At 41.2% G+C, this 26572-nt stretch overlaps 1 protein-coding gene across 1 annotated transcript; it reads right to left on the bottom strand.

Annotated features, from left to right (window-relative positions):
* Positions 1–4656: 4656 nt before the first annotated feature.
* znf292b (zinc finger protein 292b) lies at positions 4657–16611 on the bottom strand. Its single transcript, XM_010782090.1, has 4 exons — positions 16606–16611; positions 13123–13259; positions 12620–12761; positions 4657–11743 (listed from the first exon to the last, which is right to left on the bottom strand). Exons 1-4 carry the CDS (start codon positions 16609–16611, stop codon positions 5156–5158), a joined length of 6873 nt encoding a protein of 2290 aa, XP_010780392.1. The 3' UTR covers positions 4657–5155.
* Between the last annotated feature and the right edge of the window lie 9961 nt (positions 16612–26572).

Below are 26572 nucleotides of genomic sequence, written 5' to 3'. Positions count from 1 at the left end.
TTTCACATGTAAACCATATGTTTTCATACACACTTTTCAAAATCTGCTAGTCTGCTCCTCCCCTCAATCACTTCCTCTTGACTGACTTTGTTTATTTTAATTTACTTATTTATGGTTTGCCTGTCCTTGTTTGGTCTCTCTCCTCCTCCGCTCTTGCAACTGTAAAGCCGTCTTTGAGTTGTAGAAAAGCGCTATATAAATAAAATGTATTATTATTATACTTGGTTTTAACATTTTGAGTTCATCATTACACTCAAAACTGTCTTTTCATTGGGGTGCATTTTATTTCTTTTATTTAGATTCTGCTTTTTAAATCAATCCAGAAACATGTTTCATACTTTGTTTTACGTTTTGATTCATCATGGAAACTCAAACAACTGTCCTTTAAAACTGGGTGCATTGTATTTTCTTTCTTATTTAGGTTCTGTTTAATACACATATTTAATTTGACCTCAGATGTGCTGATATCTGCAAATATACAATCTTTAAACTGTCTTTTTACCTTGAAAAGTCTGGCCTCTCGGGGTAGGCTCATGTTTGTTTTTCTGTCTTTCTCTAATCAAAACCGTTAACTCCAAAGATGGTTTGTGATGGGGATTCAGAGGCAGGCTTGAATCAGAAACCACAATAGTTTCTGCATGGATGCCTTTTTTATTAAGAAATATTATTTTGTAAATATGTTATTCTCTGGTAGTCAGAAAACCTAACACTCTAACAACCACAAGCATTGCAAAGGTGAGTAAATTACATTTAAAAACTTATTCAACAATTCTTAAAGATTATATATTTGAAAATGATGTCTATGATCTTTTCAATCGAACATATGGACGACTCAAACAAGGATCGCAGCAGCTACAAGAAAGATCTTTCAAAGGGGAACCATAACATCCTGAAGCTGAGTTTCTCTAAAAGATTTTTTTAATTTTAACAGCAGTGCTATCTGACTCAGAACAAGCAAATTATATATGCCCTTTGTGTTTTTCTGTCTTTTTTCGCGAAAATCTAACCTCTTACAACAGTGACAAAGGTGATTATTCCGGCAGTGCCAGCTTTGGAGCATGTGGGGCCTTGAAAAAGTCCTCAAAGAGCCAACAGGTTAGGCTGTCCCAATTGTCATCTCGGGCTATCGGAATGGATGACACTGTCTTTCGTGAGTTCCAGAACCACAAAGTAGCAAGTCTCTCTTGCAGTGAGGTGAAGATGACATTGCACTTGGGCTGGCCAGTAAGGATGTTCCTCACGCAGGCTGAATGGTTTCTCTTCCTTACTGACACAGAAGCCCTTGATTTGCAATGCTTCATAATTGTCATTTTCCCTGGCTCCGTAGGGACACTTTACCTCCAGCACAGCGGAAGGACCCTAACCAGACCATTCTGGAGATGCCCCCCCACACTCGCTGATTGGGGAGAGTCACAAACCTGACTCATGGACCTGCATCTGGGTTTGCAGGTGGTGAATGGCCCTGACGCCCTCACATTCAATTCATAGTCCCCCCACTGTACAGACAAAACACCATCAAGGGCCTGTCTTTTTGCCCTAGCACACCTGGCAATAAGGGAAGCAGTCACACGCTTTGGACCTCAGGACAGCTCACAAGTTTGGCGGCAGTCACCTTCCTTTCCTGAACAAAATGCCAGTTGTGGTTGGTTGGTTCGGCTGACCAGTGGTAGCCACCTGAATTTGCCCTCCTGTTGCTTCTTCAGACAATGCAACCATGCCTTGCCCCAAGGGTCGGTCCTTGTGCCCCCCAAACCAGTTGGGGGTTTCAAGGGAACAGTGTTCCAAAGCTGTAAGTGTTCCTCTTCTGCCCCTCTGGGGGAGAGAAGCCAAGAATCCTGGACTGCCCCCCCGGTCTGTCCCTCCAGCCCCCCCCCGTCCGATCTTCGGAGTGGGCCTCTCTGTCAGCGTGGATTGATGGTTGATTTGGTTTTGGGATGCTCTCCACTGATGTGTCGTTTTGCCTGCTTTGGTTTCTTCCGGCAGGGGTGTCATGCAGCTGATGTGCGCATGGCAAGATGGTAATGCAGCACCCCGGAGACTGCATTTCCAGTTCCTCCGGTGGGCATTTGACTTTTGTGGGAGATCCCCCCCCTTCTCCCCCCCTGTTTAATGAGTCCTGGTCGGGGTGGCGCCGCGCGGCCCTGCTTCCCGTCCTATCAATTTTGACCGCCCTCAGTTACTTGTGCCCCCCCCCTCTTCCGTTGTCCTATGTTGGTTAGGCTTGGTATGTTTATTTCAGGATATTCTGTTGCTTTCTGGTGTGTAAATTTTGCTATAAGATTCTGTGACCTAAAATGGGATTTGTGTGATGGGGTTAGGTGTAAACTCCTACTTTAATGGTCTTCTCGCTATCACTACTCACCGACACTCTAGAACTTTGTCCCTTCGCAATGGCTAGCCTCTTAACAACAACCACCGGTAGCAACCCCTTCCATCTAGGGCCGCACTGTGTACGGTCCTGACCTCGCTGTTAGCTCGGTTCGTCCCTTATCCTAACACTCTTTGTCATCTTTGTAAAATGATATCAGACTGGTAATTGACACAGCCATGACTTCTAGTGAAATTCAGTGTGGCTCAAATGAAAAGCTTTGTTAAAATATGCAAGTGCGCTAAAGTCAGTTGAAACGATCTTAAGTTGGCGTGACGTTGAAGTCGTGCGACCCTGCTGCTGTACTGGCTTGTAGTTCGTTTATAGCATAACGTTAGCATTTTGCTTCTGCCGACTAGATTTATTATTCAAAAATTATAAAAGTAGGGTTGACATGTGGATATTATCCGGCTGAACAAAACGTGATCCATCTCTTAAATATGTGTCAACCACAGATCTTATTTCGAGCTATTTTCCAAAATCCTATGGAGAAATTGCATTGCGTTTTAGACGAAGGAACCGGAAGGAGTTTACTTCCGGGTTTAAGGACGCGTCACTGCGGCTCGAAATAAACGTATCCTCGTCAACATGGGCGCCGGAAGCAGGGGGGCCAAGGTTCATCACGTCAGACTTCTTGTTATCCGTTTTTTTATTCAGAAAACGGCGTTGGTTTCCTGTTTTTTCGTTTTTGATTTAAAACGAAAAAAGGCTGGTATTTTCGTTTTTTTGGTTCAAACGAAAAATCAAACTAACAAAACGTAAAGACCTTTTTTTTTTATTAGGTTTTCTCGTTATCCGTCTTTTGATTCAGACAACACAAACGGGAAAATGGCTTTGTTTTCCGTTATTTCGTTTTAAATCAAAAACGGAAAAAGGCTGGTATTTTAGTTTTTTGGCTTTTGGTTTAAACGAAATATCAAACTAACAAAACGTACACGGACCATACACTGACAGCTGTTGTCGTTGTGAAAACAAATGGACCGCAGATACACTGATTGACCGTCCTCATCTGCGCTCTTATTTTGTAAGGTAACTTCCGGTAGCAGAATATGAAAGAAAATATTGTAGTTTTTTTGTTTCTGTTTCCTAGTGATATTTATTTTTGTTTTCGAGAAGTAGAAAATGAAAATCATCCCGTTTTTTAAGTTTAGTAAATCCCTTTTTGACCATGATAAAGAAAAACGCTTTGTATTTAAATTTTGGTTTTTCAATTTGAAAACGAAAATCAAATATCCAGTCGTTTTTTGTTTTTGAATATCCATTTGTGAAAAGAAAACCCAATGACCAAAACATACACTGACTGCTTCCTCAGTTCCTTGATTCAAAAGGAAAATAAAACAGTACCATATATTGTGATTGTATTAATTCATGGGATTAAAAACGTTTCATATTGAGCAATACACTGACTTTGTTAAAGATACTTAAACAAATAATGGTGCAGGACATCAGTGCTTCACAGACTGCTGTTAGAAATCACCTCGAAGATTACAAAGGCCTGCGTGAGTCCTGATTAGTTTCAATACAAATTATAAGACTAGAGTTAGACAAATTCTGAAGAGGTCTGCTGAAAAAAGCACATTTATCTCTGTATAAAAAAATAAAATGACTATATCACTCCCAAACTGTTAACAGGCAGTGTGATCATTAAAGATCTGTTAGCATTTGTTAGCACTAGCTTAATAATCCAGCCAATTAATAAACCTCTTACAAGAACACTTGTAACAAGAGGTCCAAATATTTCATTGTTCTTTTATTGTTCCAGTTTGTTATGTGTGCACTTTCTGAATGTGTTACATTTTTGATCATACTTTTAAAATGCTATACTTTTGTTTTTGAACATGTGCAATATTAAATAATTCATATATACTCCTTTAACTTAATATGCCTTTTTCTTTTTTTCCAAGTGAATTCACAAATCAATACTACTGAAAAAAGCCTGACCGACACCAAGATGACCGTTAAGGCACCAAGTTCTACATGGCATTTCTTAGTTTAAAAGGATAATTCCACATTTTGGGAAACACATGATTCTTTAGAGTAGATCGATTAAAAAAAACAATAAAACTATTTTAGATTTTTTTTAGTGTTATGTACAGTAAAACAAAGACAATGTGTTGATACAAGGAATGTCAACGTAGGGAGGCGTGTCGTTTTATGTTTACAATCCCTTTGCCAAGCTAAGCAAAACAATCTAATATCCAAACGACTTCTAGAAACAGAACACAAATAACTTTAAAAATACTGATGAGTATCTAAAACATTTTTGTCGAGATACCATATAACCATTTGTTATTTATTATCCAAAATGAATCCCTAAAGCTGCAGTGTATCAAACTAAATGGCAAATGATTAAAAAAAAACCAAGTCAAACTGGTTGTAGAAAACTGTTCATTTAATAACAAGACTGCTGGTGGCAGTGGGTGATCTCAGACTATATAACCAACGCACAATCAACATCTCCAAATCACAAACTACACAATCAAATCCAGTCCAGAGTCTGTTTTTCTGAAGTCCCACAGGGATCAATAAGACAGCAACAAGTCGATCTCATTTGAATTTCAGGTAACTTTTTGACATACTAGTCCATAAATAAAAACATGCTATATACTTTTCCATAAAAAAAAGAGACATTTTACAGATAATACAGTATCATTGAAAAACAACTTATTTTTATTGGATTTGTAAAAAAGATCTAGTATGTCGGGCAGCAGTCTGCAGCAGATTTTACTCATTCTTGTCCTGAGATTCTGCTTTACAAAACCCACAAAAAACAAGTAAGCTATTTTTTCACAATACCACTGTGGGCCGCATGTCCTGCAGCTGTTTCAACATAAGGTCAGAGACCCCTGAAAAGGCCCCATCTATGACTATTTTGACCTTTCTAAGTGATTTCAAAAACTGCCGGTTTCTAAACCGGACAGAGGTGCTGGAGGTATTTCTGCATGTCTCTGAACTTTTTTTGGACTGTTCCAGGAATTTTAGGAAAGACATTTCAAAGCCCATCGGTTTGAAAGAGGCCAGCGGAGCGTTCTCGTCCTGCATTACTGCGGGGCAAGAGGAGTCTGATTCATCGTCCCTGCTGTAAAGTACCGCTGTCTTGGTTGTGCGGGGAATTTTCTTGCGTTTCACCGCTTTGCCCTCTAGTTTACGCGGGCGACCTCGTTTGCGTTTGAGCATCACAGAGCCATCAGAACTTTCCTCAGTTGATAATTTGGTGTTGAACAATGTAACAGGGGAGTCTGCAATGGTCCTTTTGCGTAGGACAGGCTTTGAACTTCCATATTCCCCTCCGCCTAGGCCGGTGTCTGAGGTCCCCTCTATGTCCGACAGGTCAGAGGTGTTGTCTGATTTGGAATCATCACTCCTGATCAAGTGGCACTTCTGCCTGGGAAACTTTTTGCAGAATATGAAGTGACTCCTTTGCTGTTCCAGATACTTTTCTGACAGTCCGTGTCCCATGTAATGTTTTAATATGCTACGTTCTGATCTTGTGACTGAATCACAACCTTTAATCATACAGGGGTATTGTAGGGGAAATCTATTTGTGCACATTGAAGATGCTTCCACTTTAGATTTCAAGGAGGGGTTTCCATATTTAGTCCAGTGATTTCTTTTTGCCTTGTCCCGCTTGGTCTCACTTCCCCTCTGTAGGATCTTTTTATTGCTCTCAATGTTTTCCTTCCCATTACTGGTCTTGGTAATTTCGTAATGCAGTCTTGGAGTCTTAGAGTCCCGTTTCATCTTGTCTTCTTTTATCTGTTGATCCTTGAGTTGATCCTGGTACAGGTCATTATGCTTTTTCATGACATGTCTGAGCAGGTTTGACTTTGTGGCATATGAACGGTCACAGCCTTCAACTTCACATTTGAAAGAGGCATTAAGATCAGGTTTGGCCAACTTCATATCTTTATGCTGTTCTTTGACATGTCCGATATACTTCCAGAAAGCAGTGAATGTTGATGTGCATTCTTGGTGGCTACAAGTAAACTTGCCGAGCTTGATGCTTGACAAGATATTGCCAACCTTGTCGAGACTGAACTCATGCAGCTGAAGATAATGCTGCAAAAGGTGGGGAACTTCTTGGAAAACTCTGGAGCAGTCTTTAACTTGACATCTGAATTCAGAAATGTGTGGGATCTCGGCCTCTGGCTGCTGTTGCTGCTCCTCCTCCTCCTCCTCCTCATCAAAATCCATGAAATCCTCCAGTTCGTCACTCTGGTCCTGCTCTTCATTCACCTCCAATAATGACAAAGCAGACTGGTGAACAGCCCTGTAGTGGAGGATCAGATTGTGCTGGATGGTGAAGGCTGCCACACAACCTTGATGAACGCAGCAATATGGTCTGTACAGACTCATGGCATCAGCGGATTTGGGCTTTTTCTTTTTTGTCTTCTTGGTTCTGTATATAGTTGTCTTGACTGTCTTGACTGTCTTGACTGTTGGCGGCCTGTTGACTGCAGATAGTTTGTCGACAGATGGAGGCCCATTAGCTTGCGGCGTGGCAGATAAAGCCTGAGTGAGAAGAGTTGATACTTTGGGCAAACGGGCTTTACCTCGTTGACCATGTGAGTGTTGAGTGGGCATCTTGGGCAAGTTTCTTTGCAGATCATTTGACAACTGTGGTGCTGCCGTCTCTGCTTGTACTAACTGAAATGCTGACGTAGATGTATGAGCCTGCGCTGGTAGAGTCGTTGCTTGATTGTGCATGGGAGCAGTTAGCAAGGGTTGAATGACTGTGGACCGGTTGTCATCTGCAAATGTATGATTAGTCACGTTAATGTTAGTAAGTGATACAAATGCCTTTAATGGGGTATTGAGTTTCACAGAATCTTTAAGTGAATAGAGCGGTGGTTTTTTCTTTGTTGATGAATGAGTAGGCAATGTGGTTTGAGCTGCTGGAGAAACACGTTTTTGAACAGTGGCCTCTCTGCGCAACATATCTAGATCTGTGATTTCTTTCAGAGATAATTTGTGAACCGACTGGTAGTGAGCACGGAGGTTTGAGTTACGAGTAAATCTCTTAGGACAAGTATGGCACTGGAAAGGGGCATATTGGCCATACCTTTTTTTAACCACATTCACCATATCCATTGTGTAGTTGTGAGATTTGGACAGGTGTCTCCAAAGAGCATCACCTGACATTGAGCCAAATGAGCATGTCTCATCCTCACAAGCAAAAGGCTTGACAAAGACTGTTGGGGATCCTGTGTTGACTGTACTATTGCTACATTGTTTCATTTGGGCCAACACCTGATTAGATCTTTCTCTGACCAAGTCAAGCTTTTCTAATGCACCCTGAATTTCTGTCATCTGCTGGTACTGGCTAGCAGATAACGGTGTTGGGTCAAGATCTGCATAAGTTGCAAGGACGCTTGTGGGGTTCAGTACCTCCTGCAGCTGTGTGGAGGACTCTCTGAAACCAGTAAAGCTCTGTGTGTTCAGTAGTTGTTTGATTTCATCAGCGGTTCCTGGGATGATTGTACAGTTCTCTAGCATGATCTCTCCTAGGCTACCTTGGTCACTCTTTGCATCGCAAAACATTTGATCAAGTCCATAATTATCAGAGGGATTGCACATTGGGAAAAAAGCCATAGGACTCTTTGAATTGGCATTCGTGTCAGTGTTGCTTGAATGGCCTAAGGTGTTTCTACGTTGAAAGTCACCAGCTAAAATCTGCTCCCGCAGTCTCTTTTTAATATATTGATCAGTTCTCTTCCTTTGCGTCCCAGACTGCTTGCTGCTTGTGGATGGACTGAGCTGACTATCAGGTAACAACGTTTTCATCGCCGAGTTAAAATCTGGTGTTTGAACGGTTATGTCAGGATTTTCTGTGAGAATCTGAGAGAAAAGTTGGTCGGGGAATTCACTTCCAGCAAATGCATCAGCACTTGGCTGAGGATAATGGGCTGTATTAAACAAGTTGTCCTCTTGCTTCAGCGCAACATTTTCTGTGTGCTGTATGACTGAGCTCCCTGGCAAGCGTTCACCAGCTGAAAAGGACACACAAGAGTTTTGAAACAATGACTGGGAAGCAGGTGTGTTCACAAAAAGATCCGTCATATTGGGTTCTGTCTTGATTTGCTTAAGAATGTCATCATTTGACGCACCATTCTTATATTTTGCCAATTTACTTTTTGAATATTTAGGGACGGGGTATGAAACATGTGCTGCTGACAGAGCATGCTTCTCCTGATAGACAGCAGCAGGACTGGAAGATGACTGTGGCTGAGCAGCCCTAATCGCTTGCTCTGAATTGAGAAAGTCAAGAAATGATGATGGCAGGTCTGTGTTCAGTTCTGATTCATCATATGGTTTGCAGATTGTACGCTTGGACAAATGGCCTCCGAGAGATTTTGGACTATTGAATTCTCTAAAACACCTGCAACAAACAAATTTTCCATCTCTGATAATAGCTGGCCATTTGGTCCTGCTGCTTCTTTTGGGTCGCTTTTGATTTGCAGGATTGTTTTCAGCGATGACGGTAGCTTGAGGTTGGTTGTTACTGTGGTTTTGGCTTGCATTGTCTAAAGAGGAAAATTGAGACTGCAGATGGTTTTGCATTGATTTAGTTTGTTCTGGTGCCCTGGAACCGGAGATGCTTTGCATTTGTGAAGCATGTGGCAAAATAAGGTCTTCCGCTTGTTTAGAGAAATGTTTCGCATTTTCCATTAGTTGTGACTGCATTGACTGTGCTGGTCGGTTTCTGGTGGAGCCAGTTACAGAGCAGGATGGGAGATTACGTGGCAGAGCAGCACTGGTAGAATTGACTTGTGAGATCACATGTGTGTTAGATGGATAGACTTGGGAGGTGCCACAGTTTTGAATTTGTTTAGTTCCAGGGACTAAGTTCCAATTTTGATTAACTGGAACCTGGGACTGTGCAGTTATTGGATTTGTATCACTTCTTAGCTGAGAGACAACAATAGGATTTAAAACGTTTTCCATCAAGAGTGAAGCATTCTGATATTGGGCAGGTGAGGGATGGGAGTGTAAAGTAGTGCAGTTTAAGCGTGCACCCATATTAATATAAGGAGGTGATCGGATAACGTTCTGCCTGTGAACCCCACCAACTGGTAATCCGTTGTCCTGCTGGTTCTGAACTGGCACAAATGAACTGAGATGTCCAACAGATGATTTGCTCGGTGCCGCAGCATAAGTTGTCTTGATTTTAGTTCGATTTTTTTTCCAATTCTCATAGAACTCCGAGTGAACCGCTTTCATGTGCTTTGCAACACTTTTGGGGGAGCTGTAGTTCCTTGCACATGTTTCAAATGCACAGTGAAAGCGCTCTCTCTGTCCTGGAAGGGGCCCTGTGCTAGTTGAGGAAGTCACAGAGTTTTCCGATCTGTTCCCAGGTAGTGGCTGAGGGGCTAGTGTTGGAGGAAGTGGTTGTGACATTGCTGGCTGTATGGATTTTTTGGCCAGCGCTAACAGGTTGCTACTACACATTGTCCCTTGCTGCACCTGCAGTGTTAAGTTTCCGCCAGTTTTGAAGGCTGTTAGACCAGTATTTACAGCGCTGTGAAACACTTGGGGCTGTAGCTGGGCTTGCAAGATTACATTAGCTTTAAATGGAGGTACCGGCTGATTTTGTTGGGGCGGTCTCATACTATCAAAAGAATGGCCACTTGAACCATGTCTATGTCCATTAGGGTCAGACAATTGGGAATTCAAAGGCTTAATCACAGAATTATTCATACTCTGTGTGTAACTGGTGGTTGAAACTGGCACATTTTGGGGCTCTTGTTTTACAGTGTTTAGTCCTAAGGTTTGCGCAGGAACTTCGGAAGATTTCATCAAACTCTCAATTGCAACTGGCAGCCTTTCATTATTTGAATCAACCGTGCTCTCTGTGGTACAGTTTTCTTGGGAATTCTCTTGTTTAACGGGAGTGCTGTTGGAAAGCATTTGCTCAATGAGCGAAGGGCCTGGCTGCGTATTCTGTGAGATGTGTTCAGGAGACGTACTTTTCTCTTTGTGAGGGGCATGGGCCCCGTGGTGCAAATCCAGCTGTTGTTGGGAATGGAATACCTTCCCACATTCTGCAAATTTACACGTGAACGTTTTATAATGCTGTGCCTCGTGGTCATAGAGTTTGAAGGCCTCATTGAAAATCTTCCCACACTCTGGAAACATGCATCGTGCCTTAAAAACAGAATGTGTTTTCCTGTGTACAAAGAGTTCAGTGTTGGACAGAAAACTTGCCCTGCAGTTCAACTGAATACAGATGTAAGGTTTCACACCACAGTGGACTTGTAAATGGTCATTAAGATGGGTGACATTAACAAAGTGGCGGCGGCAGTACTGGCAAACAACCTTTTTGCTCTGCATTTCGAGGAAAATCATAGCTTCCTCATTGTTCCCATGACCTCTAACATGTGCAATGAGATTTTTGAAAAATTTGAAGCTGTGTTTACATTTTCCAACAGGGCACACATTTTCATCACCATCTATGGAAGGCCTAGACACTCTGACATTAGCATTCAACCTCAAATGTTTCCCCGAGGAGTCACCATTTTTACGAGATTTGTATTCTGGCTTGGCCTGTAATGCTGCAATAACAGGGGCAGCTGTTTTAGGATCAGACAGTTGCTTGGTTGTTTTCATGGCCATCAGCCTTTCCTTGCTTGACTGTTTGACATGGGATGTTACGTGGGGAAGCAATGTGTCTTTTGAGGTAAAAGTTTGAGCACATATTGGGCAGCTGTATACTCCACCGCTCAGATGAGTTTGTGCATGGCGTACGATCCTGTGGCCGAGAAACTCTTTGTCACACAGTACACAGTACTGCATATACGCCTGCCAGTTTCTGAACCTGGCAGACATTAACCCTTTCTCTCTCAGTTTCTTCATCTCTTTGTTTTTTTGTTTTTTGTCTTTTACATCTTTCAGTTCATAGGTGCCACTGCCTAGGTGGTCCAGGATATTCGCAAACCCCTCACTAAAATCGTCCTCTTCTTCGGGGTCCTCGGGTTCATTTAGCAGGTCTATGGATGAAACAATTGAAGCTTCCTCACCCATGAGTGCTAGACAATGGCGCTTGAGTGTTTTCCAGTCCCAGAACTCCGGGTCGAAAGGCCACTGGGTTTTGAAAACTAGCAGGAGCTCGCAGCGTAGAGAGTTGGGAACAGGCCTTTTCTCTTCATCTACCTTTTGATCTGGTTCATTGTAAAGAGTCTCCACGGCGTAGTATGAATCCACTGTTGGCTCCAGGAGAAACTCCGTCAGCTGGCAGGCTCGCTTCACTTCCAGGTCAGTGGGAAGCAAGCAGGAAATAGTTTTACACACAGTGGCCTTGGTGTTCCCATCATCGGATTCCATTCGCAGAGCCCTTATACACATCTCGATGCACACTGGAAGTCCAACGCTGTCAATCTACAAAAAAGAGGAAGAATAGTAATTTAATGCTGCCAAACATGTGGAGCACTATTAATTAAGACTATTAATAAAAGATAAAAACAAAAACACTTAAAACTATATCAGTCAGTGTTGAGCTGTATGGCAAAGTTACCAACTTTTGTTTGCTAGTTAATTTCTACATTAATAATAAAATAAATACTCTGAATCAGAGTAAATATACATTTTTGATACAGTGTTCATAGGAAATCCACACATTTGACTTTTGAGTACATGTAAGGAGTACTCAACGCAAAATATTGTAAGAATGGCCCACTGTGGACCTGAAAGGTGGCTTTTAAAGCTTTCTCCTCGAGGCGGGGGCAGTTTCTGTAGTCTGCGCTATCCAACCCTCATCCATAGGCTCAGTATCAAATACCTGTATCAAAAACTAAATTAACTTTGTATTTTCTGTCTCTTTTTTGTTGTAGTGCCTAGGTCTGATGTGAGAAAACATGGCTGCATGTAAAAACGCAGGATGATAACCACATCATTCTGGAAAGTTTTCAAACTTAAGGATTATACAAATGGAGAGTGAAATAGTTAATTATCATGACTTTCTATTTGTGCGGTTGGAATTTATTTACCATGAAACTGGGTCTTCTTATGAATTCATGTTAGTCACATGATTCAAAGTTGAACCTTGTTGCAAATGCTAAAATAACCACCCTCAAACATACATGCAGTGAGAATTTGATTCTAAAAATATTGCTTTAAATGTAAACATGCACAAGATAGAATCAATGTATTGGAAAGTTGTGTGGGGGACAACAATAAAACATGATTGTTGAGTGTAACATGTCATTAAGGGTGGCCACACTTTGATAATACCAAAACAGCTGATTGATTACTGACCTCTGATTGGATGACCTTGATAAGGAACAGGATATGGAAAACATTTTTGGAAAGTAAGGACATCTGACGACATCGGTCGAGGAAGGCCTGCTCCGACGGCTCCAATCTCTTCAACAGCTTGCTCCAAAACAGAGTGAGCTCCCTGGTTTGAAGTAAGAGGATTCATTGCAAATTCAAAATGACTGATTGTGACCACATTTCTTAACTATACAAACCACAATGACACACACAGGTTCATAAACCAAGGACACGCAGTGTGGATTAACAACATACTGATTATTCAAACATGTTCTGCATGTAACTAACAACTTTATGTTTCTTCACACTGAAATATTTCAGACAAACACTGTCAACATTGTATTACTAGGATATATATATATATATATATATACACACACACATATATAAAAATACAATTAATTAAATAGTGCATACTAGTTAGTGAGATAAAAAACAGCCTTGTTAGACTGCAGATTGAAAAGGTCTGACATGCGTCTCCTTACCAAGCACAGTCTGTGTCTCCTTGGAAAAGCTGGCGGGTCAGGAAGGCCGAGCACAGGCTGAGAGCCGCCCTCTCTTCTCCATCTGACTCCAGGTTGCAGATCATCTCTAATGCATCTCGGCAATCCTCCTTTGATAGCTGCACAGATAAACACAATGTATACAGTAAGGGTTCACTGAAGAACAATGTGCATTATGTCGACTTAAGGAAACACCCGCAAGCTTCAGCATCAGATATATTTAAAACCAATCAAAAATGCCTCTAATGTGGACAGCTTAGCAACATTTTTTTTTTTGTTTAACAGTTTTTATCGAGATTGAATTAGAAAAAAAATATACATTCAATAGCATTGCATGCTACCCCTCCATCCCACCATTATAGAAAGTTAAATAATTATATATATAATGAATATATATATATATATAATTATTTCAAAAGTAGCAGTCTATAAAATCATTTTTAAATTAGAGGTAGCTTGTACTGTTTAAATGACATTCCCAGAACAAATGACTTTCTTCACTTCTAAAAGGGGTAAATTAATACTCTTTTCAAAGCATCTCAAAGCAATGATAAACCTGTGAGTTGGATGTAGAAAAGTCAGAATCAATTTTCAGAATTTATAGATTTATTTTAATTTTAAAGTAAATTCAGATTGAACATGGTAAAAAAACAAGTGAAATTTGACCTTTTTAAGAGAGGTTTAGCAAAAGAAAAACACCCTTGCGGTAATTTAGGTGGATTTGCCATATCTCTGGAACCCATTGGTCGATTTTGGTGATTGACACCTCTTTTGAACCGTTAGAGCCAATAGAGACCGAAGTTCCTAAATCCATCTAAACATTATCCATTAGTGAATGAGAGTGAAGCGCAGCCAGCATGCCCAAAACCGGAAGATCTGATCCACTCTACATTTATTGTCATAAATGTTATGATGGATTATCAGTAATCAAGTGACAGAGACTTTGGATTAACCTTCAGCACCGTTTATATGCGTTTGAATGCCATTGAACACAACTCTTGATCAGAAAACAGCAACGGTAAGACGTATTTGCAGCTTTGGCACCGTAAAGTGAAATGTGTGTTGTCTTTCCTGGCTTCGCTGCCGTGAGTTTTGGTCATACAGTGATGATACTAATACCAATGGAATCTGTGGAGTCTCAGCTTCCATAAGAGCTAATTCAGAGGCTTGGTATTACCCTTGCGTTTTGTTTCGCTAAAAATGGTTAATATTGTCTGATAGCTGAGTTTCTTCCCGTTTCGGGACCCCCTTGAAAACGAGATGGTGCATCTTAAGGGGTTTATCTCAATGAATACAAATGTCTATATATATGCTTCATTTCACACTATAAATCATTGGGAGTCAGTTATGGCTTTGAAGAACCATTTTATTGATTTGAACGCATGGTTTTAGTATGTACATACGTGCAAAGCATGCTAAGATCATAGGCCCATGATAAGAAATGTTGTACACTCATCGATACGATAAAGTTGTTTTAGTTATCTGGGGCTGTTTGTCCTGCAGCTGGTTGCAAGTCACCCGTTTCATAAATGAATTGGATGTATCTTTCATCTTGTGTGTAATAACGGTTAACACAGTAAGAGAGTGTGAAATCCAACGTGTTATTTCTGTAAAGGCTGTTGGATGAAAGCGCACTGTACACTGCTCTCTGATCGGCGGTGATGGCGCTCACAGGAAGTCTTGATTGTAGCCATGCACTGCATTAACACACTAGGAGGAGCTGGAAAGATAAATGGCTGCTTCTGTTCATGCATGTTCCCTAGCACACACACACACACACACACACACACACACACACACACACACACACACACACACACACACACACACACACACACACACACACACACACACACACACACACATATGCAAAAAAAGACTCAGCATGACATTGATTTTGTGCCTCGCTGCATGTCCCCCAAGTACAGAGGGTCTCCGGCCCCCTCCCACAGAAGCAATAAGAGCTGCACAAGTCTCACCCTGAAGCTTCTGTTATCACCACATGTCACTCCTCTCTCTCTTCTGCACCCCCATACACATGCCCCCTAATTGAGACGGCTAATAACCAAGCGGGGTCATTTGTATATGTACGCATTAGCATAATTGAATAGGCATGAGTTAAGTGTTTTCCGCTGGTGTGTTAATAACATGGTCTGAGAAAACACATGCATGTGTTTGCCTGTTTGTTAGGCTTGCGATGTCATGACTTGGGAGGCATCCATCCGTTCAGTCCCCTCCTCTCTGCCCTGCCTCCATTTCTTCCCTTAACTGTCAGCGCCAGAAATCTAAGGTGTGGTCATTTGTTCTCAAATATTAGATGATGAGATGTCCTTGGCTGTGTGTTGGCCAGAGCTAATAAACGGGGTTCTGTACCAGTTTGAGAACAGACATACTGTATGTGGCCGCTTAAACAGTTTTCAGACTGCTGGACAGTGAACATTTCTCTGAGTCAACCACACAGGAAATGTTCCCCTCTGAGCTGCCCACGGAGATTTCTTCTGCATCTGCTAGTTGCTCTTCAAGTCCTCCCTCCATCATTAAACCCTGCTCCCTGCAGAGGAGCCCTTATGGCAGGAGGTGGGGCACACGCAGAGTTGAGTGCCTAAAGGGAAGAGAGGGATCAAGGAAGCAGGGTGGCGAGGATATCATTTCCATCTCGGCACGCCGCGGCTGTCGTCCTTGTCACTGCGATGTGTAAATCAGGGTGCTGTCTGCTGCAACCTGAGCGAAGAGAGGAGCAGCTTTGTGCCTCCTCTCCTCTAACGGCACAGAAGAGACCTCTGTGTACAGACAACTGACAGCGCCTTGAAAGTGCAAATTCTTTACAGCACTCAGTGCACAGGTTACTGGCAGGTTAAAGGAAACTTGAAAATAGCACACATCAAACATATTTAACTGTTGCATAGCAACAACCTACAGTTTTTTCAGTAGTTGAAGCATCAAGCAAAGCCTTGTTTTGTGTTAGACAGAATGTGAGATAAAGGTAATAGAAAGGTTGGGAAAAGGATAAGAACTATGAACATCACTTTCATTAGTTTCAAGGTCATAACATATTGAACTGAATCCTGTCTTCTATTACTGTATACATTGTCCAATCTCTTCCTTTGCTTCACCTGGAAGGACGTTTTTCAAGATCCAAAGTAATTGATGAAAAAGTTTCAGCCTTTAAACCCATCAAAGTTTAAATGAATGGAGAGACATTTATACGATATCATTTCCTGGGTCAGACGGATGATGAGCAGAAAAGATCCCTACTTTTTGATAAAATCACATCAAAGTGCAAATTGAGATTATTTAAAGACAAGAAAAGTTTGTACGGATGAATTCATTATGTGGTCAATCCTAAAAGAAAAAGTGCATGGGAATATAAACCCATTAACCAGCCCACAGGATGCTAGCACTGTGGAGACTTTTGTGGACACACAAAACAAACTGTTCCTCTGAACAGCATGTGTCTGAACTGACCTTCATGTTTGGTGAACAAAAACCAATTTCCACTGTTTGCCCTCCTCTTTTGTTGGTTACTGTTGATCAGAATCTTAGATGTTCCCTGTAACATCAAGGACAAACCAAAGTCTTTGTCTTGCACTCACGCTGCAAGTGTTTCTAAAGAATGTGATTTCCAGCGGTTCCCTTTTTCTATGTCCCAGGGCTGGCGGTGTCACTATCTCTCCGTAACCTTCCAGTCAATCCTGGTTTGCTGCAATTAAAGGATCCATCATGTTAAAAGGCTTTCACAGGAAGAGGCCAGGGGGTTATCTTCAAATCAGGCATTTTCTCCAAACTCTGTCCTTTGGTGCATCGACAGGCCCTGAAGGAGAGCAGGCTCGCTAAATGGAGGGGTAATCACTGCTCTTAGACGTCCACTCAGGAGTGTATTATCAGCTAGCCCATGGAGAAGGCCCACTATGGCCAAAACACACTTACATGGCTTGCACAGAAATAAATAACCACCCACGCAAATGAGCTCTGCATTCGTGTGCAAAGCTGGGATTCATGTCGTCATGATTGCAAGTCTGAGGAAGAAAGAAGCAGCGGATACATTTCACAGCTTTTCAAGTGTCTTCCTGTTCGTGGGTCATGCACAGTGCTCTGTGTGTGAGCGTAAACTCACCTTTTACCCTGCAGAAGTTTGGTGAGGACTTGCACAGAAGCGAGGTTTGAAAGCCTGATGAAATGCAATCAGTGCCTTCCCCCCCCCCCCTGCCCATAACACATGCACTTTGTGATGAAAGCCAGGATGAAGTGGCAGAGAAATAAAAGTGAAATGTTAAAGCAGTTCTATTCCACTTTCTCCATTCCTTTATCTCTCCGCCCGATTTCACATCACCTGCTCTCAGATCAGAGGAGAAAGGTGGAGGTGTGTGTTTGTGCGGAGATATAGCGAGGTGTGAGATGACTGTGATTAACGGCACTGATTCATCCGTCATCACCTTCACCTTCCGCCAGAAGTCGTGACTGAGTTTTCTTTGGGGGTGTAGCGAGTGGTTCCTGTACGTTTGAAGCCAACCATCTGCTCTTCCAGCAAACATATTGTGTTAATCTTCGTCTATCATCTCTGACACGGTTCATTGCGTGTTAATGTTAGTAAAGATCCCAGGAAGCAAAAACACTGATGATGGAGGCTGTTTAACCGTCGCCAACAACCTATGGAAGGGAAATGATACTACTAAACGTTTATAAAGTGTAAATAAACTCTTCCTCTCCCCTGTGTCTTTCCACCACAGCCAGCCTGCTATCCACCCCTTTCTGTGCCATTACTGTCAGTATAAGTAACCTCTCTGGCTCTTGATATCATAGACCCGCAGGAGGAACAAATTACCCAGGATGCACTGATAAAAAAGAGAGAGAGAGAGCGCAGTTCACATGGATTATCGTGGCTTGAGTTTGACTGAATATTCTCCTCTAATTGATAGTTTCCACCAACAGAGCCTTGGGGAGTGAAGTGAGGAAGTGCAGGGGCCAAGAGAAACAGTGTTACTACTCTTAGAGGGCAGATCTCACAAACACATTGGTATTATGATGCATCTAAAAGTGGCAGAACATTTAGAAGCAGAAATATTTGTTGTTCTTGGGCTGACTGTTGGTGTTATGAATGCATATTCAATTAGTCGCTTTCTTTCTATACGGTATTTTGATATCCATATTTGTTTTCACGTCTCTTTTATATCTTGTTTGCTGATTTAGGATTTGCTTGATTGATTGATTAAACATTTGAATTGAAAAAGCAACCCTAAACTGTTTTGCAAGCATTTGGCTGGTTCCTGCTTGTGGTCACCTTGGGCTATGCGTAGTAATGGGCATTTGATTGAAAGAATGATTACTGGCTTCTTTTCTCAAATTGAACATGGACACCATATTTTATTTTAATCCCACACACACCTTCTTGCTGCTTGAAATGCTCACTAGAGAACCAGAAATATAAAAGAAATGGCTGAAAGACCATTTCCATTTTCTCCTGTTCAAAACTTCTGAGTCTTTAATGAAACAATGATGTTTGCGATCTGATCACAATGTCCGAAGGAAATAATGGAGTTCACATACAGTGTCTTAGTCAAAACGTTTTTAAAAATGGACTTGTGATTTGTTGAAAAGAATAAAACATAATTGTCATTCAAAGAGCTTATTTGGGTGGTGAAGAGTTAACTGGATAATTCATTGTCTTTCATCATTATAGCACAAACTGTTATCATGTCTAAAAGGAGCGACTCCAGTATTTGGAAATTGCTACAAGGTGCCGCATGCTGATTTACATGTAATGACATTTTTCAAATTAGTTTTGCAAACAATCACTGAATATGTGCATGTATCATAAGTGACAAATATTAATACAACGCAGACACTGGCAAGGAAAGGGAAACAAGGTGCAGGAGGTCAGTGTTTAACAACGGCTCTGTAATTGGAAACAAAATGGGAAGTCAGTCACGTTATTCTTCCCATCTGAAGAAAGGAGAGTGGATTGTGTGGGCGGTTTAATAGCTGTGAGTGAAAGCACCAGTCAGTATTAAGTCAGACTAGATTCTCACTCAAAATGGGATGTTTGTAGAGGTTAGAATGTTCACAAATACAATACCAGCCAAATATAAATACACAAATAATATTGAATTATGCCCCAGCTCTTTAGCTTCCATATCCTTTAGTCAAAAGCGCTCCTTGATGAGGCCCTAATTCTGGTTAAGAAAAAAAAAAATTCTTCTCGCAGGCATGTGTTGTCTTAGCCGTGCTGTTTCTGCAGCTGTCTATATTTACTTAATTTAGCCAAATTCTGTTTGTGTTTATTAAGAAACGTGGCATGAAATGAGTGAAAAGAGCAAATGGACCAGTTTGATCAGTGGCAGCTTCTCACCTCCTCTCCAGTGCACGGATCATACCCCCTCCTGCATTTCTCCCTTTGGTCCATCAATCACTCCAGCCAGCATCACGGTCTAGTAAGCTTGACTGGCACTAAGGAGGGAATCTAACCTTAGAGCGCAGAGTGTGGTGCCAGCCAGTTCATGCAGAAATACATCCACATTTCACTTTTCTCTTATTCTTTTTGGACCACTTTATACAGTAAATTGGTTTAAATGTAGACGGAGAAATGCAACTAAAGTAGAAGTGAAACATTTATAAATCTATAAATGTAGGTTTTCAGGGACTTTCAAACCTCCCTCATTAACCCCTGTACTGATTGAATTGATTACATTCTGTTTCCTTTGATGTGTGGCTTTAAAAAGAACGCTTGAAGCGGCAGAAAACTGAGATTTATCTTCCTTCTTGAGGACGCTCATCGTGCTGGTCAAGGACCTTCCTAGTCAGGTCCTTTAACTCTTAAAAACTCAGACACTTCTGAGCTTTTAATGCTCACCGGGCACCACTCTATTGATTACCACATTGATTTCATTCATCCAGGCCTATCTGTTTGTCCCTGAGCATCCAGGACACATCCTATCATGTCTGTGTGCGCATTATTATAACTCTCGCACAGAAACTGAGCTGCATCCTCTTCTGTGTCAGCGCTCGGAGTCTTTAGTTGTACGCACGTGTACATTGAGCGTTGTTTGTGGCCTCGAGGCTGCACTGTTCAAGCTTATGGGGGGGGGGTCGAGGGTTCAGGGTCGACCCCTCGGTTGCATTTCCGCACTGAGTAAATGAGCGACCTGGACACTGTCCCTCTAATGATTAAATGCATCATGTTGCTTTCATCCCGTCAGTGTGCTTTACCAATTTCTGCCTCTGCACGCCGCTCTTGGATGACAGGAGAATAATGGATGTTTGGGTCCATAACTGGTGACTTTTTAACCCAGGAGGTAATTACAAATTAATTTCTGACTACACATTGTGGGAATCTAGATTAGATTGTTTTATGCCTCAGTATCAGCTGTGGTTTTGTGTTTTCAGACCAATTCTTTGGAATGCAATCTAATACTTTCATATTTGGTGCTCACTTTGGCTCAAAGGAATGTGAGTCAACGGACAAGGTCACTTTGACATTAACAAACAGGTTTGTGTCATTACCTCAAGAATTCATATTGTACCTGTAATGATGATGTGAGAACTGCAACACATCTTCTATCGCAGGCTGAAAACCCACCTGTCTGCACCTTTGCCAAAAAGTATATATTACCAAAAACTCGCTTTTGTACGTAGCACTTAGAAATGTGTTCCCTATTTGAAGCCAATGCAGGAGCACTCACAATGGTTTGGCTTATTGAAATCTAATGCACTTGCAGGATTCTTGCTTTTTGAGTTTGTATCTTCAGGGTTACAGCAAATGACTGATTGTAAGTTGGTTTGGATTTAAGCGTCAGCTGACTGAAATGTACTGGAATGTAACTTGACGTGCAACTTCAAGGAAGCAATTCTAGTCATTCTTGGTTAATTTAAATGTGTGGACAAGGAATATCTTTAGAGGGTAATAAACAGGAAGGCTATCCACATTGATAAGCTGCTATAAATTAGGGCTGCGACAGGCTTTCATTTAGTCAAGTTAGTACCTGTTTGCCAAGGGAATGCAGGAGGATGGAAGGAAAGGAAGAGTAGATACCGATGACAGAAAGGAGACAAAGAGAGAGACGGAGAGGTGTGAAACAAACGTTCCACTCAGAAGCTTTCTGCAGCTCGCAGATGGCTGTCCTCTCTCTCTTCATCTCCTCTTCACAGCATTGTTTCCATCTCTCTGGACCACTCTCCAAGAAACATGAGAGAGTCCCCTCAGACTTCCCAGCCCTTCAAACATTACACACTGGTCGTATTGTGGGCGGCAGAATGTTTCTTTTTCTTCAGTCAGAAGAGATTCTCACAAAACGTTGTCCTGTTTATAAAATGTACGTATTGATGAATAAAGATAGGGATACCATACCAGGTCAATTCTACCATGATATTAAATCATCACCCTGCTCTGCAGCTTTCATATGCATTAGTCATTAGCACTTCTTGAAGAGGCGTTAACTAAATAAATTGCATATTTATGGTAATTTAAATGCTTTGTTCCGGCCTACATTTGCCATAGTAGCCATGCTGTGTCTGCATCTGTCTATGTTTACTCTAAGTTGGCCAAAATGGGCTTGATTGAAAGCAGATTCGATCTGTTTGGTTGTTGTTAGGAAACATGTGGCATAAATTGATGGAAATGGCGGGACTAAGGTACTCTAACATGATTCAGTTTGGAGTCTGTCCTGCAGTATGTCCTCACTGCAGCAGCTGTTACAGCCTGTTCTTTCCCAAATGTTCCTTAGACATTAATAATCATTGTGCAATTATAAAAATAAATGACTGGCAAGCTGTTCTCCCTTCCACCTCCAAGCTGACGGCAAGAAAACAGAATTCAAATGTAATCAACGTTTTCTGATAGGAGTGTTATTTATTATATTTAATATATTCACTGAGACAATTTAAAGCCAAGAACTTTGATTAAACTATTACATTGAACCAAATCACACCGTCCTTTCAAATATTATTAATTTCCTGACACCCTAAGAGTATTGATTATTCCTCTGTGAATCAGCACTGCACCTTTTTATTTGTGAAATACTAGCTCTGTGTTAAGATATCACAACTAGAGTAAGCGACAGGTTGAATGAATGCCAAACTTGTAGGCTAAAAAAACACAAACACGGTCAGACGCTTGAGAATATCTCCCAATACAAAAGACGGAATTTTTCACATCTTTATTTTAAGGGAGCTGAAATTTCACACTAATTCCCAATGTTCTGGGATGTGTAAGGGCTGGCTTAACACCATGCACCATCCTTGGTTTCCATGACGACTGTGATCCCTGTATGATAATCGGATTCCCACTATAGCTGTGAAAACACTCATTCCCGCCTGATCCAAGAAGATTCTAACATGAAGACGAGTGTGTGACGATGAACAGGCGAGTGAAGAAATGCTTTGAGGCTACAGGTCGGAGAGAGTCTATTCATACCTCCAGCAGCACTGTATCAACCTCAGCTGTACGGTGAGGAGAGGTGCCATCTACTGAACAAGAAGGATGGAGGAGGTGTTAGCAGCGCCGACTGAACAACCCATTTGTGTGCACTTTGTTATTAGAGGAAGAAGAGCTTTAGTTGAAAAAGGAGAGCACTACATGTAATGTGAAATAAGGAGAAGCACGAGGAGACATTTGGTTCGTGGTTTTGAACAGAAAGTATTCCGCTTTGTTTACAGATAGCCTATTTTGTTTCGTTTTTTTCTAGTATAAAGCATCTAGAAGCCCATTGAGATGTAGGGCACTTTGAAAGCTGCAGTTTGGTTTGTTTGTCCAAACCAAGGACAACAATGTCATGTCAAATCCTGGGGTTGGTCTAGTTTGCTTTACTTTGGAGAGCCACATTTGATTAGTGCAGCAACTATTTCCGTTACCGATTAATCAGCAGATATCTTTTACTTTTTTTTTGCAAATGACTGATATTTGTTTTTTCTATGAAAGTCAAAATATTTGCCATTATCTCTTCCTGGATCCACACGGACGTCCTCAAATGTCTTTCTTTATTCAACCAAAAGTCCAAATACCCCAAAATAGTTAGCTTACAATGAAATGACTGACATTTGATACGCTGCAATCGGACAGTATGTTTAACTATTTCTGCTGAAAAATGACTAAACTATAGATTATCTAAATAAATATCTTTGTCAAACAACTAAACGATTAATCGACCAGTCATTTCCACTCTAGTTTTTGGTATTGACTTTCTTACCATCCTAAACAAATGGAACTATTCAGTATGAGCAACTTTTTTAATGTATTTTTTATCCAACCAAACATTTTCAAGAGATCTTTGGCTGGAAATAAATAAGTTATGACAGTATATACAACACAGAAAACTAAAAGAGAGCGAGAATGTGGCCTCCAAAAGATCATATTCCCCGTAAAGCTAAATGTTTTGCAGAAGAAACTGGATAACAGACGATTCAGAGATTTTAATTGCATTCTTTTTGTTTCCAGACGCTTTTTTTTATAAACTGAAGCTGAGATAGGAAAGGCTTGACTGCGTCCATTCTTTTCCCGGCCACATTCTTAGCCGTTCACATTTATCTCCAGCTCAGCCTATGACACCTATAGATCCTCTCTCCTTTGCACAAGACAAATGACCTTATTACTGCAGAGGACCATTCAAAATAGGATCATGTCAGGCGTGGCAAACCGCCTCTGATAAAACACACACCACTGTTTCTCTGGGAAACCATCAAAAGCACATTTTTATATCCAGACGTTTACTAGAGAGCTCCTTATGCTGAGGCTGAGATACTGCCGAGGACCTTTGAATCACCATAATGAAGTTTCTCTGTGTGTGTGTGTGTGTGTGTGTGTGTGTGTGTGTGTGTGTGTGTGTGTGTGTGTGTGTGTGTGTGTGTGTGTGTGTGTGTGTGTGTGTGTGTGGACATACACGGGCTTTTCCCCCCTGTGTTGTCATAGCACTAAGGGGGCAAGAGAGACAGCACAGGCACACAATGTTCTCCCTTGTGGGAAATGAGTGTCCACATCCATAATTATAGGATAGGATTCATTTTCCTCGGTACATAAAGACCTGAGGCCCTCTATGTTATCTACAGATCACTAGAACTTACCTCGTTAAATAATTAATGTTTCCAGCTGTGTGTGATTGAGAAGGTTTGATGCTGCGCGAGGATCCGAGCATTACTGTGCCAGGTTTTTATTTTTAATAATTAGTCTTAAGCAATTTTAATTACGGTAACTTTGATGCTTCAAAGGTCACATCTGTTGAAGTCCTTTTTAAAAAGTGGAGCTCATTGATTTGGATCTGAACGGATCCCCTAAGAACTGAAGAGGCTAATGGGCTCAATATGCTATAGCAGCCAATCACAGACCATCAAGCCTGATTCATAATGGCAGACATTAATGGCAGTACTGAGGCTAATACACCAATCGTATGTGTCAGTCATCCAAAATAGGTCTGCTCTTTACAGTGGGCTCAATTGATTTGAATAAATCACAAAACAGTCAATCTATTCTCATTAAATATTTCACTTTTTTTTTCTTCCGGAAATTGGTATTTTCACTTGTGTTGCATTTTATCAAACTATTTCATATAATGGAAATGCAATCAACAGGTGGATTTAAAAATAATCAAATAAACATTTTTTTAGACAAAAGAAATCGCACAATACACTTTTTTATTCATCAACTCACTTTTAAAGTGACTTTTCATGCACAAGTTGCAACATTTAAAATTGTATTTAAAATGTAAAAAATGTGCTTGAATATATATCTAACAAAAAAATACATTTTGAGACATCACTTCGGACTTTTAGATGCTTTAAATCATATTTCTACAGACATTTCCAGCATTTAAAAAAAAAACTCTGTCAATAACAACTTGTGTTTGTTTTGTTGTAAAATATAGAAACTCTGCTGCAAAAAACAGCAGGTAAACCTTCCGGGTGTATATGTCCTTCACTTTTATTTACAGATTTAGCCCAGTCAAAGTTGTTCTCCTCTGAGTGACTCTCCAGATTATTCACGCTGGGTTCGGCCCCTCGGGTCAGCCCGGCCCCTCACTCGATGTTTATGCAGCATGTCAACACCTGACAGAGGACCCAGCAGTGCTGACAGTCCGTTCCCCTTTGCCTGATCAGTGAGGACTGTTGGCCCACAGAAGGTCAGGACAGGGTGCGCACACACACACACACACACACACACACACACACACACACACACACACACACACACACACACATGCACACGCACACGCACACCCTCATTCACATGATAATCAGGCCAATTTAGGAGCAGATTTATGGAGGAACCAGCACACATCTGGAGGCAGCTGGAGGATGTTGTGAGTAGTCCAATTAGACAGAAATGTCCGTTGTTTAAAACGTAGCAGCGGATCATAATATCTGAAGATCAAAGCATTTGCTGAGGATATTCCTGCTTATATTATTCAGATGATCTCATATTTATAAAAAAACACAACGTAAATGCTCAAATTACTAGTAAATGATCAGAATGTGTCAGATTTGGGAAGCTTTAGTGATGGTTTTACATTAGTATCATTTCAACTAACGGTTATCAATTAATCGTTTGGTCCATAAAGGTCTTTTTCAATGTCTACAAACCAAAGATATTCTGTTAATAAGGTATTAAATAGAGAAAAGCAGGAAACATCATTTTGTATTCAACAACCCTCTCAAAGCAACAGCAGCCTGTGTATGGAAATGTGAAATCGATGAATCTAGAAGGAAACAGTGGCCGTTTCTCAATCTTGAGGATGCTGGCTTGGTAGTCGCGTACTTCCAAGTCACTTCCTTCAGAAACGAAGCACGTATGCTTCCAAGCCACTTTACACAAGGCAGCTTTCATTTCGTTCAAAGTATTAATCTATCTGTAGCACTCCATAAATAAAAGCCAATGTCAGATACAACTTTGGCAATCTCTCTCACCCTGTGTGAACAATCGGAAAAGTAAGAAGAGCNAACATTAATGTAGGTGTAATAATAAGCCACGCTGTTGATCCAACATGCAAAATACCAGGGCTTTACTATTGTTAAACACAAACATGAATTCAATGTACCGTAATTTTCGGACTATAAGCCGCACCTGAATATAAGCCGCAGCAGCGGCATACCACTCTCGGTTCCACTTTTACTTTTGCGCGCTACCTGTCTCACTCTTTTCTGGCCTCCAGCTTTTCCTGCTGGAACCCGCCGCTTAAAGGTGGGAGGTGCGGACCGGCCATAGAGCCCATAGAGTTAAAGGTGGTGGCCGTTAGCTGTAAAAATCCATAGATTAGCCGCACCGTTATATAAGCCGCAGCGTCGAAAAATAGGGAAAAAGGCGCGGCTTATAGTCCGAAAATTACGGTATCTACTATGTTATTTATAGTTTTCGCTTGTGATAACATGGTATACTCTGGTAAAACATGGTACAGGCCTGCAGCGTTTACTTCAAATTCAGTGTCCCTTTTTCTTATTCTGTCGTGTATCTTTT

Source organism: Notothenia coriiceps, unplaced genomic scaffold (genome assembly GCF_000735185.1).
Source record: "Notothenia coriiceps isolate Sejong01 unplaced genomic scaffold, NC01 NC01_scaffold00024117, whole genome shotgun sequence".
Lineage (NCBI taxonomy): Eukaryota > Metazoa > Chordata > Actinopteri > Perciformes > Nototheniidae > Notothenia > Notothenia coriiceps.
This window is presented reverse-complemented; position numbering and strand designations above follow the sequence as displayed.